The 15,937-nt window shown below is 38.6% G+C and overlaps 1 protein-coding gene across 4 annotated transcripts in view; it reads right to left on the bottom strand.

Moving 5' to 3' along the window:
• ALKBH8 (alkB homolog 8, tRNA methyltransferase) overlaps positions 1 to 15,937 on the bottom strand; it is a 50,021-nt gene that overhangs the window by 4,322 nt on the left and 29,762 nt on the right. For all 4 annotated transcript variants that reach the window (XM_085309050.1, XM_085309049.1, XM_085309047.1 and 1 more), the window contains exons 8-10: positions 12,548 to 12,654; positions 8,246 to 8,400; positions 6,714 to 6,979 (exon numbers count right to left, since the gene is read on the bottom strand). In XM_085309050.1, coding sequence (XP_085165176.1) covers positions 6,714 to 6,979; positions 8,246 to 8,400; positions 12,548 to 12,654 — 528 coding nt within the window. The remainder of the gene's footprint in view (positions 1 to 6,713; positions 6,980 to 8,245; positions 8,401 to 12,547; positions 12,655 to 15,937) is intronic.

Here is a 15,937-nt window from a genome sequence, read left to right on the forward strand (position 1 = left end):
CGAGGCCCCTGAGTTTTGGTCTGAAGTCCACAAAAACAGCACTAAAAATATTCACAGTCCTGCCCAAATATCTCAAAACAGACCTAAAAAAATCAGTTGTAGTACTGCTTTCCTTCCGTTTATTCCTTGGTCTCCTCTCTGAGTTTACTGAAGCACTGAGTAAATACTCATTATGACTAAAAGAGAACTTGGGTTTACTTAGCAGTAAACACAGATCTCTGTCACTTCACAATGGAAGCCAACTGGAGTGTACTTAGATCATTCTCATGATGGATTGGATTTAATTGACAGTCTGCATGTCAAAGRTTCCACAGTTCATTTTACCAGCCTTTAACTACTTTTTCAATTAAGACATTAGCATTTAGTAATTTAATAAAAATCAAAGGACCAAATTCACTATTGGCAGAAAGCGGAGGAAGAAGAATACTCTCATTTTCCACTAACATAAGTTTGCTCAGAACACATCATTTTGGCCCTACACTTCTGTAGCACAAGTGAGCTGAATAAAGGAACTCAATCCTCCCCTCTTAAAATGACCTTGAAAAGGACTACACTGTATGTTGATGAAATTCAATGAACTGAGAATGAGAACAAAGGCATGACTGCCAGAATGTGAGGTCCTCATTTGCATCTAAATTGTATCATATAATTATGAAGTCAGGCTTACTTGTAATGTCATATTTATTAAAGTGAATCTACATGCAAAGCAAAAAGATTCCATCTTGCAATGAAAATAGAGATCTTCAAACGGAATGATTTGAATGCCAGCTGCTCTAAGGTATACTAGGCCTAGTATACCTTMAGTTCTTTTTAAGGCAAATATAATAGGTGCTGCATGTTTATGCAAAAATACTAAATATAGGGCATCACCACAAGTCTGTTTGGTACTGCAGCTAAGCAAATTTAGCATCCTTACTAGAATTACCTCAGAWTTTTATTTTTAAAGAGTTACAATCACTATCTGCCTGAATTTTATAGTTTACAAAAAAAAAAAAMATGTATTCATTCAAAATCAATATATATTGGTTTCAATCTTTTAGAAAACTGTAAGCACTAGCTTATAGTATAAAGCAGCTAACTTCAGTGGTACAATGCAAGCTTACAGCTGGAAAACCAGACTATCACTTTTATGAATATTTGTGGTATTTCTCAAAAGGAGATAGATATCTCATTAAAAAAGATTCATAGCAGGACAGAGACTCAAACTCTACTTTTCTTCTGTTGCTAGCTGATTTCTGCATGATGAAGCATGATAAAGCTTTCGTATTGATGAAGCTTCATTTTCAGAGGTCTGCTTCTCAAGTTTCACTGATTTTACTTCAGGCAGCCATTCCCATGTCTTTCTGGCAAGTACCTTTATACCTTTCTTCACTGCTTTTCGTGATGGGCACAACAGCCTACAGATGCTCCAGAGCGGATACTGACGCCTATTCGCTGGAACTCAGAATCTCCTTATGCTTTTTAGAGGGATTTTAGGCACTGGTTTCAGTTGCATCTGGATAAACATGGACTGCATCCAGCTCTTGTTTTAAACCAGAAACTCTGTCTTTGTATAAGCCACATTAGTTTTGAGGCCTGCAACTCTGCAAGTGGAACCACAGTGAAGACAAAACCTCACGGAAGAGGCATAGATGTGTGGTCATTCCGATATATGAAACCCTCGATTTAGGGCACATTGAGAAACACAGATCTTTAGACAGATGAGAAAAGTAACAAAAAAGATTAAGATGGGGAGAAGGGAGGGGAGAGAGAAATGTTAAATGTGCAATTTGCCTGAGTTTCCAGCAGCTCCATATTGGATTCCTGGGAATGAGATACCACAGGCAGAATCCCATCCTGATCCTCTGGGTTCCCAGCAACCTCACCTCCACTACTTCAGCCAGGAGTAGCTGCTTTTCAGTGGTAGCCAGAATAATTTTTATAAAATCTATTTAGTGCAGTGGTTTGGAATGGATCATTTGGGGTCAAAACATGCTAGACAGCTTACTTTTTAATGTTACTGCAATTCTGCAAAAGATAAATCCTCCTGTAAGCTTAAATAAAGACAGGTCAATATTGCCCACCATTATATATTTTCTCTGTATGTTATCTCACTATAACTAACTCTACCTGGTAGAATTAGTTCATTTAAGTCTCTAGAAACCTGATTGATTCAGCTCATTAGAAACTGATGAAAAAAACTACATCTAATTCTGAAATGCAACCACCAAATGAAATTATTTGTTTCTCCAGAGAAACACCTCAGCTGTAACTAATAGCATGAGAGGCTCAAGGAACCAAATTACATTCCAGCAAGTATACACACATGTAGAAAAAGAGACAAGAGCACAGTCACAGCAAGAAAGAAAAATGTCCTTGCTCCAGTTGGTCTGAGTCAGGCCTTTAGCATTTCTTTCATGTACTGCTTTGTTTTTCCATTGCGCACAGTCAAGGCGCCTGTGGAAACAAAGTGCTGTGTCTAAAATAGGAAGTCCATTTCTCAATGACAAAGCATCAGAATTTATCTAGTAATTCACTGTTCTTTCTGGTCCTGTGTTCCTGCTGCCCAGTTCCTCCTGAGCAATCTTCAGCCCAAAATCTCACATCATTTCAATGACTCCCGTTCACTGAGAGAAAAGCGCAAGAAAGGTTTCTCCACCTCCCCTCCAGTCACTAAAATGCACACTGAACTCGCTCCAGGTATACCTTTGCGAGTTAGTTCTGTCCTATCTGCTTTTACTTGCTACTAAGTCCCTTGAAAGGGCATCCGTTCTCAAGCAACATGGACCCAGTGCAACAAAAACACATCTGCCATTACACAACCAGCAGAAAATCTTCAACCCTCCCGCTTCCCTATCCCCTGGCAAAACCAACATTTATACAGTTCCCACTGATCCCAGTTTGTGATGGTAATGTAGAGAACAGAGAAGGAGATGCACATCTCTGCATCAGAATGCCTTACAAGTTAATGTCAAATACAAGCAACATTACTCATGCTGCTGAAGTTCATAAAATACATTGATATCTTTGGATGACAAACCAAATAGAAAAGAAATGTCTGTATTAAATCCAACCATTTGGACTCCTGCATTCCCATCAGTTTTCTTCCTAGTTCCAGCATTCTGGCAGGTAGTAGAATCATTTCTTTATATGTACAGATCTATATTTATACATGAAGATCTATCTATGCATTTTCAGTCATTCGTTACTGGACTTCCCACCAATGCTTCATTTTAATTAAAAGTGTAAACCACAACACTGAAAGCCTGCAATGTCTTTCACTCACATCGTAGCTGTGTGTGGATATTGTACCTTCCTGTGGKGTTTCACAGATCACCACACCTATATGGACACTGGAAACTGGGAGACAGAGCTAAAGCTTATAAAAATTGATGAGACACATTGCAATGACATTGACAGGCTCTGGAATGAAGGCCCTATGGTGTTGGGGGTGACAGGAGAGGGGAGACAGGCAAGGCTGAAACGTACCAATTTCCTAAAAATAAAAGTCCTGATACAGATATGAATATTAAGCTTGAAAACACATAAATAAAAACCGTCTAAATAATTCTACCAAATAAGGTTGGGGGATGGCGAAGAAGTCTGTGCAAAAAACTAAAACTATTTCTCTGGCTCTTTTGCGTTCATTCAAATAAACCAAAAAAAAAAAAAAAAAAAAGCTGTGAGAGATAGGAAAAAAGGTAATCTCAGACTTTACTAGATTCCATTTTTCTCCAGACTTTGTCCAAACTACATCAGCCTTGGATTCCATCTCTTGCTCAAACATTCTTAACCTGATTTCTGAAATTGCTGTTCTTTATTGTGTGCGAATAATGCAGCCATTACAGCACTGACATTTTCATCAAGTGTGCCTGGCCTCATGCTCATTTCGTTGTCACACAACAACAGCCAAGCAGATAAGGCTGTACGTAATCATCAAAAGACACTGAAGCAAATACAATAGCACAGGCTACTGCAGGGACATTTTCAGACAGATTAAAACTTCAGGAGAGCCACCTTAGCTTTGATCTACCACTACAGCTGCTACTTAAAGCATCCTGTCTAAAAATGTACAGAGCACATCATTTGCCTTCAGAAACTGCTTGCCTCAGGTCATTTTATCTAATTTTCAGTATCTCTGGGTAAAAATACTCCAAATTGCATAATTATACTGATAGTGCTCCATCCAAGCCCTAAATAACTCTTTATTTCTCCGCACTGCTTTATTTTGTCTTTCCCAGCAGGACCTAGGCTAAGAGCTCCAGTGCACTGTGCGTAGACTCATGAAAAGAGCCACAACAATTGCTTCGAAGCAAAGACTGCTGCAATGGCAAAGATTCTGCCTGGAGCTTCCCCCTGCTGAGTCAAGACGAGTAAATGGGAAACAAAACTAAAGAGCATTCCCCTTATCCCTACAATGCATCTCATATATAAAGCATATTCTGCAACTCCTCAACTTCAGATTCACATCCAATCCACAAAAATGGAATTAACACAATATGAGACATATGACAGATCCTTTCATTSAGCCTAAATAAGAACCTAGAAGAAACACAAAAAAGACAAAAACWCTGCTGCTTTCTCCATCAGATAAAGAGACTGGTTGAACCTGCTTGCTCATCGGACATACCGCCCCATACCAAACCAAAGAGACTGGCTAGTGATAATCACTAGTGATAATACTGACACATTGCTAGCAGATGTTCTACAGTGCTTCTTAAAGAGCACTATGGCAAGGAAACAGAGGTAAAAATCCAGTAAAGAATGAATACATTCTGATTACTTATAAATCTGTATCTACTGACATCAGTGGATAAATAAAGAACTGACATGAGTCACTTTCACACTTACAGAAAGTGCAAACAGTTTAAAGTAGTATCTTGCTTCAAATTAAATAGTCATTACTGGTTGCTTTAGAAAAAGAYGCACAAAAAGCATCAGGACACGTTCTCTAACAAGTTGACCAGATGAAAAATGTCTTGCCAAGTCCTGTCTGCTGGCACCTTCCATCAGGTCAAAGAATTGGGGTTTGATTTACTTACGAACAAAGTGCTCTTATGTCTCTTACCATAGTTTAATCCTTATGACTGTTGCTCAGTGCTTGGCTTCTCTGGTATTTCGTGACTGTAAGTTTCATCGGGTAAATGGAACCAAACTGGTCACAAGTATCATGTTTCCTCAGTAGAAAACAGATTGCTGCAGAGTTTAATCTGCTCCCAAAATGTCAAATCCTCTTGGATTGTCTCACTGTCTTCACTAGCAGGTAACTCCTAAGATAGTAACGCAGAGGGGCTGGTTTTCATTTGACTGCCAGTAGAAGGTTCTTTCTCCTCCTCAACTGGTTAAATGTGGGCTCCAGAAAACAGAAAATGTTCCTGGGAGGTTCTGAACAGGCATTTTGTGGAGATTTTGGCTTAAAAGCCTACCACATACCTATACAAGCGCAATTTGCCATATCCACTATCGGACCAAGTGACTTACAGTATTCCCGGAAAAAATTTTTCCCTCTAGTTAGATTTTCTGTTTTTTCTTACAGGAAAGTCATCAGTCTGGAGTAAAAGACTGAAATGCATTTAGCATTAACAATTATTTTCAGGCTATAGCAGTCAGGCATAAGCATGCCTACTCATAAATCAGTTGGGTTTTGTCTAGCTTATATGAGCAGTAATGGAAATAAATGCATTACAAATAGAGACAGGGCTGTAAGTAACAACTTATATTTTATAGCTGAATATAAATAGCAGGATAGAAACTCCTGAAACAGATAAACAAGTCTGACTTTTGTTATTAATAATGAATGTTCTGTCACACACAGAAGTTTTCAAGCCTGATGGATTTCAAAGTGTTTCATAGTTCAAACACAGAAGAATCAGACAATTCTGAATAGGACACAGCAGACAGCACAATGCATACCTCTCAAGATGATTTTTTAGGGGTAAAAGGAACAACAAAAAGTTTGCCCCTCACTAAAAAGCCTTTGAAATATTTGCAATAAAAACAATCTCTTGATTTGTATCTGTATATGCCTCATGTCTCCAAAATGGGAAGGGAGAGGAGTAAACTGGGTTAAGTTTAGCAAGACAGGGATGAAAATGAGACATTAGCAAGAATTATGTCAAAACTGTGGAAAAGTGAGGAAAAGGAATGAGAACGGAAAAGGCCAGAAGTCTGTGCTGAAGTTAACATTCCTTCTTGAATCTTATATAGACCTATTTATTGAGCCTGCACACAGAGAGTCAGAGGTGGGATGGCCAAAAGTGACATGATTCACAAATGAGCCATACCACTAAGCCAAAGAGAGCTAAAAGAGGGTATGTGAAAAAAACTACTCTCTATGGAGATTTCAGGAATGTGTACAGTGCATCCCCCACCCACCAGCAAATGAAAAATCTGTTGGAAAGACTCATCAAACTATCCAACTATTTTATCTTTCAGTAAGCTTCTTCACAAAAAAATGCCCAAAACATCCACCACATTTTTCCATCTACAACACCCAAAAAAATTTTTTTTAATGTATTTTGACTTGCAAAGCAAAAGTGTTATTGAAAAAGAAAAGGGTAATGCACATAGTCAGTGGATGTGGAAACCTAATGCAATCGGTAATTGATCCTGGATCAGCAGACAGTGCTTTCTGTTCTTGGCACTCCTCCCGCAACTAAAGCTCCAAAATACCACAACAGTATAATGGAATAAACATTAATAAAAAGAGAAAACAAATGACAGTAGCTACTTACCATGTACAAATCCTTGTTGATGCCTAGATATTTCCCATTACCACAACCAATATCAGCTACTATTGCCCCTTTTGGTAATGACATGAGAAACTCTACAATTTGGGGCCAAGGGCTGTGCCTGGTACTGCTGAAATGTGCTGCAATCTCTTCATACACCTTGTGTACATGTTCTTGTTCCAGTTTTGAGGCCTCCATCTCACTGAGGGGAAATGAAGGTTGCCCCTGTCTTTGCTGTCCTTTCTGGCTGTCACAGACAGATGGGTAAACTAGAGGTAGCAACAGATGTGCAAACAAGAAAAAGAAAAAATTTAAAGTCAATCCTTGTTGGTTAAACTTAACTATCAAAAAAAAAAAAAAGTGGAATCTTAAAATGCAACATATGCTTCATTCCTTCTTTACATTTTAAAAATTGAAATGTAGGTCAAACTGCAGAAGTGTCTGATGACTTTAAAACAAGTAACCTGTTCATGCTTACTAGAAACCACTTACAAAGTGAGCTTTCAACGTGCTGCCCAATGTCAACAAGGGTTGTGCTTTCAAAACTGAGGCATTGCCACTAACATCAAAGATCATGACATCACTGCAATACAGCCTCTGAAATTCCAATGAAATTCTGTTCTGATGACATAAAGAGATTTCATTTCCACCTGCAGCCACCTATTATTATCTGTACCGCCCTAAGCTACTTGCATGGCTCTGTCACTGCAGATCAGAGTGATTCTCATTTTCTAATGTTCTTATTTTTACAAAATTACAGTTCCTTTTGAATAAAAAGTATTCAAAACTGATGGTAACCTGAGGAACATTGGATACTTCCGTACTGTTAAGTTATTCTGGCACTTGAGGTCCCAATAAAACCCATGATCAGATTACTTGTCTACCTCTGAAGCAAGCCAAATGTCTTCCTGAATARAGAAACTCCAGCAACCATATGGATGCAACCAATTCAAGCCATATGGTATGGCTAAATTGAGTTCATTCAAGAAATGCTTCCAGGACTGCCAAAACTATGCAAAGGCATACACTGATTTGTAAAAGTTTCACAAAAAAGCTGCATCAAAAAAGGTAGTCAAGACCTAGATGGTATTCCAACCTTTTTATCAGTCATAGATCCTTCCTCTCTGGGAGGAAAACAGACAGCATTCTGGAATATATTCACATGGGTATTTTTACATGGCATTCTGTTTGGCAGTTCCTATATCCACTTCTTATTTTTGAAATCCAATAAACGATTGCCCAAACCCATTCTGTCCTACAAAGTTAAGCACAGTCATGCCACACAAAGTTGTGCTTGGAAACAACTTTGCTCTTCTTATCACTCATCAACTCTCAAGTACTGCAATTTTATTTAAAGAGAAACAATACCCAGAAAGTTTTGTTCTTTGGCTGAATTTAAGGTTTCAGCTTTGGGGGTAAACAGTTGTTTTAAAAAATATTAGAATATATATTTTACACAGGGTTCAAAACAATGCTTACATATTGGTGGTAAACAAATAACACTTTTGACTTAAAGATCACCTCATGACACTTACTGCAATTGCAAGGACTTTTCCTCACTTTCCTGAATGTAAATGATGTCCTTGTTTCCCTTCGATTTAATGTTAAATCTCCAACATCAGTAGTGATTGTTGCAACCTTCTGTCCAAGCTCAGATGCCTGAATGACATCRTATTTTCGGGGTGTAATCCTAATATAAAGTAACATAAAATAGAGAATAATTTTATTTGCATCAGAAAAAAGTTGATCTTTTTAAGAAGGTAATTCTTAAATAGTGTGACAAGTGTGATTACAACATGCTATTCAATGTACTGCTGCTTCTGAGCTTTCAACTTATTCAACTTCAGAGAAAGAAAAAAAAAAGAAGCGCTGACACATCAATCAATTAGGTTAATTAAAGAGATTCTTTATTTCCAAGGAATTACATTTCCTTTCCTTTCCTTGCCTGCCTTTCTTAAAGTTCATTTGTTTATTTTCCATGACTATCTGAAATATAATTGTTAAAGATAAAAATATACAAGTAAAATAGCAGCTATGGACATACAAGAATCACAAATGTAGCACTTTGGTGATAATGCTAAACTACACCGCAGACAATCTTTCTTGATTGTAATCTATCAATCAAGCAAACAGAGCAGAGCATCTTAAGTTACTTCTAGATTTGACACAGATTTTAATGGAAAACAAATACATTTCTGCAGGGATAAAATACAAAAAATTAAAGTGATTTGGAACTTTTCTGGGATGGCAGAAGTTTCAAATAATTTTGTGAAGATTTCCATTGCAAAAARGTATCAAAAATGTGAATTTTGAATAGCTCTGCTGAAGATGACTCTCTCTTAAAGATGACAGGAGGAAAATGAGAAAGTAAAATAGGAACCTATGCAAAAGAGAAGACATACATCTGCACCCACATGTGGTTTACCATCACTAGCACATATAAAGTAGATAGTCTCGGAACAAAAATTGAAATTCTTTAGGGAAATAGCTTAGCACTTCAAAGCTGTTACTGTCACACTAAAATGTTTCCTAACCTACTCATCAAGGAGATTAATGCAGAAACTTCCTCAAGACAAAGAGTTCACCTCTCAGGAACTGGCCTCATAGCAAAACCCCTTCAGAATTGCTGACTTCAAAGCACTTGACTTTGAGTAGCACAAATTCACAGTTTAAAACTGACTTCCAGATCAGTTAGCCAAATTTAACCTTCACAGGTTGAGCCTATAAGGGAAAAGTGTCTTACATCTTTTAGTAAAGCACAACATTCAGTTTCACGTCAAATTGCTATTGGAACTTTTCAGCAGGTCATGTGAAACTGCTCGTAAGTGCCTGTACTTARCCAGGAGGAACAATCTGCTTGCTGAGAAGGCTACCTGATCAGCATTCTAGTACTTCGTTGTATGCGATTTTCCCCTCACAAGTGAAGTTGATCTTTAATCCAGGCACAAGCAGAAAGAGTGTAGCACCTGCCTWCAAATCAGGAAGTAACAGATTAATATTCTGTCTAAATCTTGCACAAAGAAGACGTGCAGCAGTTCTGAAGATGGAATCTCCAAAGGCAGCCACAGGAAGCATGGGCTCTAATAAAAAACTGCCACGTCCCACAGCAGTTAAGGGAGCTATGATGAAATAAGGTGCGACTTCACCAAGACTTCCTCCACAAGTCCTGAGATTTTGCAGATTTTCCACTGGATTCTATTTTTACATCAAGTTCTTTTTGTTCTTGCAGCTAAAAGCTACGCATGCAAGAGCTAGYATCTTCAGAGAGAAGTCTTCTTTTTCAAGGTTCTCAACCTACATGATTTCCTTTAGCCTGTATTACAAAAAAGTCTCTAGATAAAGGATGGGCTGAAAACAGGGTTCTCAGTGGTAAAAAATAGAATGCTGCACATCACCTTGCTTGGCATAGACTTGATTTACTGTTGCAGGGTCAGGAATGGTGGTTCGCCAGGTTACTCAATCAAAAAGGAAACTCAATAAAAAAACGTTTTCCTTTACTGATGAGGCAAAAAGGACATATCCTTACGCATTTCCTTTGCTTTCCATGATGAAATAGTGTAACCTATTTCTTAACCATATCTCTCCCTTTCAGAAACACATTTCCAAAAAGAATAAAAATTATTTTTCTGTGTAGCTAAAGTCAAGTCTCTACCACCTTTGGCATCCAAAGATACACATTGAAAACATTTCCAGAAAGATTTCAAAATTGAACCTCTTACTCTCCCTAATTTGATTTTTGGAGAGTAGATAAAAGGCATTACAAATGACTTTAAACACATCCTGACATTATGTATGCAAATGAATTGACTACACTTGCTTGCAGGATGATTAATCTTGTTGATTGCAATGCCATGCTTCACTAGCAAGGTATTTAGATCTATTCTGTTATCTCTGCTCTCTTTATTTTCTTTCCTTTCAAATGTTATTTGTAGGAAGTATCCACTTAGCAATAAAGTCTTCACCAGCTGAAGAAGTTTTCCTGAGAAATACTTGGTCTTACAAAGATCAGGTATTAGAGAAAAAAGAAGATAACTCAAACAAAATTAAAAGGAACACATAAAAGCGTGTATGACCACTTCTGAAATTAAGAGATTCTAGTAGCTATTTACCYCAACTGAGTATCTGGCCCCACTACTGCTTTACAAAATATATCATTCAGAAGAACTATTTAGAGGAAAGACAGACAAGCACTGGGGACAGAAATAACGGGACACAGGTGGATAGATTTGGGAATCTCCACTTTGAATTCAGCCTGTATCTTTGATTCTCAAATGATAATCACCTTTTTAAGGTGCAAGTGAAATTAAGTAATGTTCTCATTCCAGTTCTTAGTAGGCAGGTACACAACTGCAGCTATCCCAACCAGACTGCCTGCTGGCAACCACTGTTAGYGCCCTGAACGCTTCCTCCTCCTGTGTCTGATCCTGGTCACTCCCACGAGGCCTGATCCCAACCTCRACCCGTGGGCCTTGGCCTAGCCCAGCCTCAGCCCGTTCCTGGTTGCCCTTCTCCCTCACGGGGCAGAGGGACAGGCCCTGGCTCTGAGGCGCAGCCCTATCGCCATCAGGAGCCCCCACTGGAGGAGCCATCAGCTCGTGCTGTGCCCTGACAGTGRCAACATTGAAGCAGCAAAGTCATTGAAATGAAGACCAAACTAGGCTTTCAGAGTCGTAGATAATCCTTCCAAAAGACAACCAACAGTATTTCACAGGACAGGCGCTTATAATAAGCAGCTTAAAATGCAGGTATCCATGTTTGATCTTGTATACCAATAAACAAAGGGCTTCGTTTCCGTGGGCTTCTGTAATGATGCATGTCAGAACCAACAGCTGCTTTTTGTAACTGTTTAATTTAAYGAGGGAACATACAGGTGGTATAGGTGGTCTATAAAAGTGAATAATGTAAAAGTCACTAGGGAGTCATTATCCACTGCTTTTCATAATACAAATCAACCAGTAAAATTAAAAGGCAGAAAATCTGCTGCTGATAAAAGGATTTGGTGTTTAATTTACAAAGAATATAATTGGTTTCTCCACTGCTGTAACCAGTGACTGTTTGGGTCACACAAAAGCAGAAACATTTCCCCTGGGCATTTCTGTCTAATATGAGGCTTACATATTCTTCTGAAGAGTATTACTGTCACTCTCAGAGCTCACCAAGCTTTTACCCTTTTTGCCAACTTCCGTGTTCCTATTGTATATATTTCCCCACTGTGCACAACGTAAGAGGCATGTATTTCATCTCCATATTAAACAAAGCCTCAACACAACCCACTTCAATAATCTCTTTTCCAGGTTCCCATGTCTGTTCAGTACAATGCAGCCTTATCAGTAGTCAGTGGCCTTAAGGCAACTGGAAAAAGCTCAGGGATACTGTCCTTTGTGCCCACCCATGCCTTCCATGCAGAAGAGCTCAATCTCTTAATAGGAGCCAATCCTCCACCAAAGACTTTGGCATATGTGATACATTCAGAAAAACTGTGTACTGAAAAGAGGGAAGAGAAGTGGTAAAGCTAATTCCACTACCTTCAATTCTTTGCCAGGTTAGAGTCATTGAGGGCTTTCATATTGAGGATGAACATTACAGCAGCTTCTGAGTGAAATTTAACTTGTGCCAGTAGGAAGAAACTGCAGCTCAGGACTGGTGATTAACTTCCCAAAATCAGGCATTTTTCAGTTTAAAAATGAGCATCTGTGCATAGGACGGAATTTATATTTGTAAAACTCTACTTCATTTCTTTCAGAGCAATTTTAAATACAGAATAACATTAACAAAAACCAAACAAATAACACATATTCTTCCTATATTATCAGCAATGCACGGGCTTTTACACATACCCATGTGTCCACAGGTATCTGGATTCTCCAGCCATCACTAGCAAACTGCATCGGGGCAGCATAATTGCTACCGTACGGCCATCAGGGTGTTTGAAATCCATCACAATCTAAAAAGAAAAAAGAACAGCCACCACAAATGAATATAACTTTCCCATATACATCCAGCCATTCTAAAATTCTGGCTTTATCTGTGCAATGTGTTGATTAGAATATTGCCATGAAACAGCTATGTATTTCTTACAGAAGTAAAAGCCTCCATGTCTCTATCCTGTACCCTTAAGATCGCTGACTTTCAGCACTGTGTTCAAAAATCTGAGGCAATCACATACCACACACATACATACATATCTGTGCTTTTAATTATATGCATAATTATATTATATATAATTTTACAAAGAATTATTAAAATAAATATTTGGGTTTTATGTTGCACTTTCACAACAATAGTTTCCTTTGTGAGAATCTTTGTGTGTGTGTATCCATGTAACACTCCTATGAGGTAGGAAAGGATGATTACTTCTCAATTAAAGCTAGCTAACACAAAGACAGGGATWATTTGCTGTAACCCAGGCATCTGAAAGTCAGGCACTTAGGTTAAGGCAGTTATTTAGTGTCTTTCTGTGAAGTCTACACAGACAGAGGCAAGTGGGTATCTTCCACAGAGTGATTCATCCTAATCTAAAGCATATAGCTAAGTGATGTGGGATAACTCTATGCCCTCTGAAAATGCCTATTTGTTCACAGCAGAGCAAGCTGGGACAATTAACTCAGAGTAGATACACAACATCTAAATACCTGGTATTAGGTAAGATAAATTATGCCCATATTCTTACAGAAGTTTGCAGCACAGGTACACATGGTCTCCCAAGATCCAGACTAACATGCAGACCATCCTTTTATTATTTCCCACCTGGCTGCTAGCCATAGCTATATACTGAAGTAATGCTTTCAGCTTTATTCCAGTTTCACAGCCCAGATGGCAGTGCTGCATTTTGCTTCTCTCTGGGCTAGGAATATTATTCCTTTACATTTTCCAAATGAGAGAAAGTCTTCTTGTGGAAAATAAGCAGCAGGTCATTTAAGCAAGCCAGGTAAACTATGAAAGATTTAGCATAAAAGAAAAGCAATCAAAAACTATTAAAGTCAGTGGCTCCAGCTATGCTGCCATCTGATTTGTAATCTACTAAGCATATTATTTAAAAGCAGACTCATTACACTATGTCAGATTGAAACAAATTAAGCAGTYCTGCTTCTGTGTGCAGATGTGTTTAACAAAGACCAAACAACATTGCAATGATCAGTTACTCTGCCCAAAAAAAAGCACAAGACAGACCACATAAGCAAGACTGTTTTAAACAGTACAAATTACCACTTACAACATTAGCTGTTTAACATTGAGCACACTGGAGCAAACTACAATGACATTTACATTTTTAGGAAAAAATGTTTATTTTTACTGTAGTACCACCTACATAGAGTGACACAGCCCCTTCTCCTGCTGAACTATCTAAATTTAGGRCAAGAAATGACAAGTGTAGCAAACAATGAAGCAGAAAAGGGAAGAGCTATACGGAGGGAACAGGAATATGCTCATGTGGTTACACAGCCTTCCTATGTGCTCTGATTAATGATTACGAAACATTTCAATAGCTCCACAAATAGATAAACAACAGCCACCTGTTAATACAACAGCTCTCCTTTGCATTTAGCATTTCTTCCGGGTTTCCTCAGAGAAGCATGGCACGGGAAGGGAGAAAACTCAGTGGCTTCACAGATTGGATGAGGAGGCTGTCCCATAGAGCATGGGGAAGTGCAAGCTTCTGTTAGAAGAAACAGCCATCTCCAGAAAGGCAAAGAAYGTCAGAGGATGACTAATCAAGGACAGCAAGTAAGAGAAGGAAAAATATGAAAAGAAAAGAAGTGGGGAGGGCAGTGGTTGSATTAAATGGATGACACGGTATTGCCATCTTTTGTCTCTCTGGCCCACTGCTGTTGGGGAAAAGGTGTGAGAGGGTAAGACAGAGCCAGAGTTCTTCAGAAGAATGGCAGAATAAAGTGAAAATGAAACACTCTCCAAATCCCTTCCCAGAGGTTCAGTTAGCACTCTGGCCCTCTCTCTGCGTCACCAATAGTACCAAAGTCCCGTTCTTGTGATGACGTTCAAGAACTGCATTTTCCTTGAGGATCAATAACTGAAAGCTCTATGAGATCTCCCACACTTTCTTTCTCTCTCTTTCTCTCTCTCTCTCTCTCTCTTTCTCTCTCGAGAAAATTAGAAGAGGAAGTTGGTCCCTCTCCCTTCTCTGGCTGCTAGGCTGGGAAACTGTACAAAGCAGCTGGAAACAGCTCCTCTGACTCCCTGCCTTCTCAGTTGGTTTACTTCATGAATCTCCAACTCCTCTTCTTCTACCAACTGTACAGTCCCTGAAGCCTCCTAGCAAAAGAGATTCCTCAAATCATGTTCTGTTAGCACTTATGCATTTAGAAAAGCAGAGGTTCAGAGTGCTCTGTAACAGATAGCATGTTGGGAATGGCAGGCCAAAAACTGTCCCTGGCAGCTGGGATTTTAGACAGAACTGGTTGGAAAATAGCAAACAGTACAAGAGAGCATGCAGTCCTAGCTGATTTTCAGCAAAGCTATGACAATGGGAAACCGATTTCTCGTGGTACAGGATTTGAGACTGAAAAATAGGAGATTATATATTGTACAAAACATCTGGCAAGCTTAGTCCTCATCAGTCTAGGATTCCAGCTCCATTCCCACTCCCTCCTTTTCTGTGGAAGTAAAGCTTCTGCACTACCACCACCTCATACTGTGTTGCTGTGACAATTTAGTGAAAAATATAAATAAAGGATTAATTCACTTACAAATGAGCAACTGCATTAAGTAATTAGCGGTAAGGGTAAGAGCTAGAAATCCAAATCCAGAACTGACTTTTCTTTATGTAGCAGTCAGAGATCCTCAGCTAAAATATATTAAAATTTTGTAGTTCTTATATTGAAAACAAATTTAAGATTGCAATTCAGACAAACAAGCAAATTGAACAAACCTATTGTGAACGTGAAGAAAACTACTGCAACTTCTACGCTTACGTTTCATTCTTTCATCTAGAGTAACAGCACCTGAAGCCTTAAACACTAAGCAACAGTACTTCTGCTGCTCTTTGTCTATGGTACAGTGAAGAACATTTAACTCAGAAGAGCTTTTGAAGAACTCTGTTTTTATCTCTAAAAAGCCTATTACAGCCTGCAGTAGATACCATTCCCACATTCCTACGTGCATCTTTATCCTGGCAGAACATTCTAAGTTGTCACTGTCTCACGCACACACACACGATTAACGCATTTCATACTCCTTTTAATTTACTAAGGACTCGCAATCAATAAAGC

The sequence above is a fragment of the Rhea americana genome, unplaced genomic scaffold, assembly GCF_003343005.1.
Source record: "Rhea americana isolate MKP2758 unplaced genomic scaffold, rheAme1 scaffold_29, whole genome shotgun sequence".
Classification (NCBI taxonomy): domain Eukaryota; kingdom Metazoa; phylum Chordata; class Aves; order Rheiformes; family Rheidae; genus Rhea; species Rhea americana.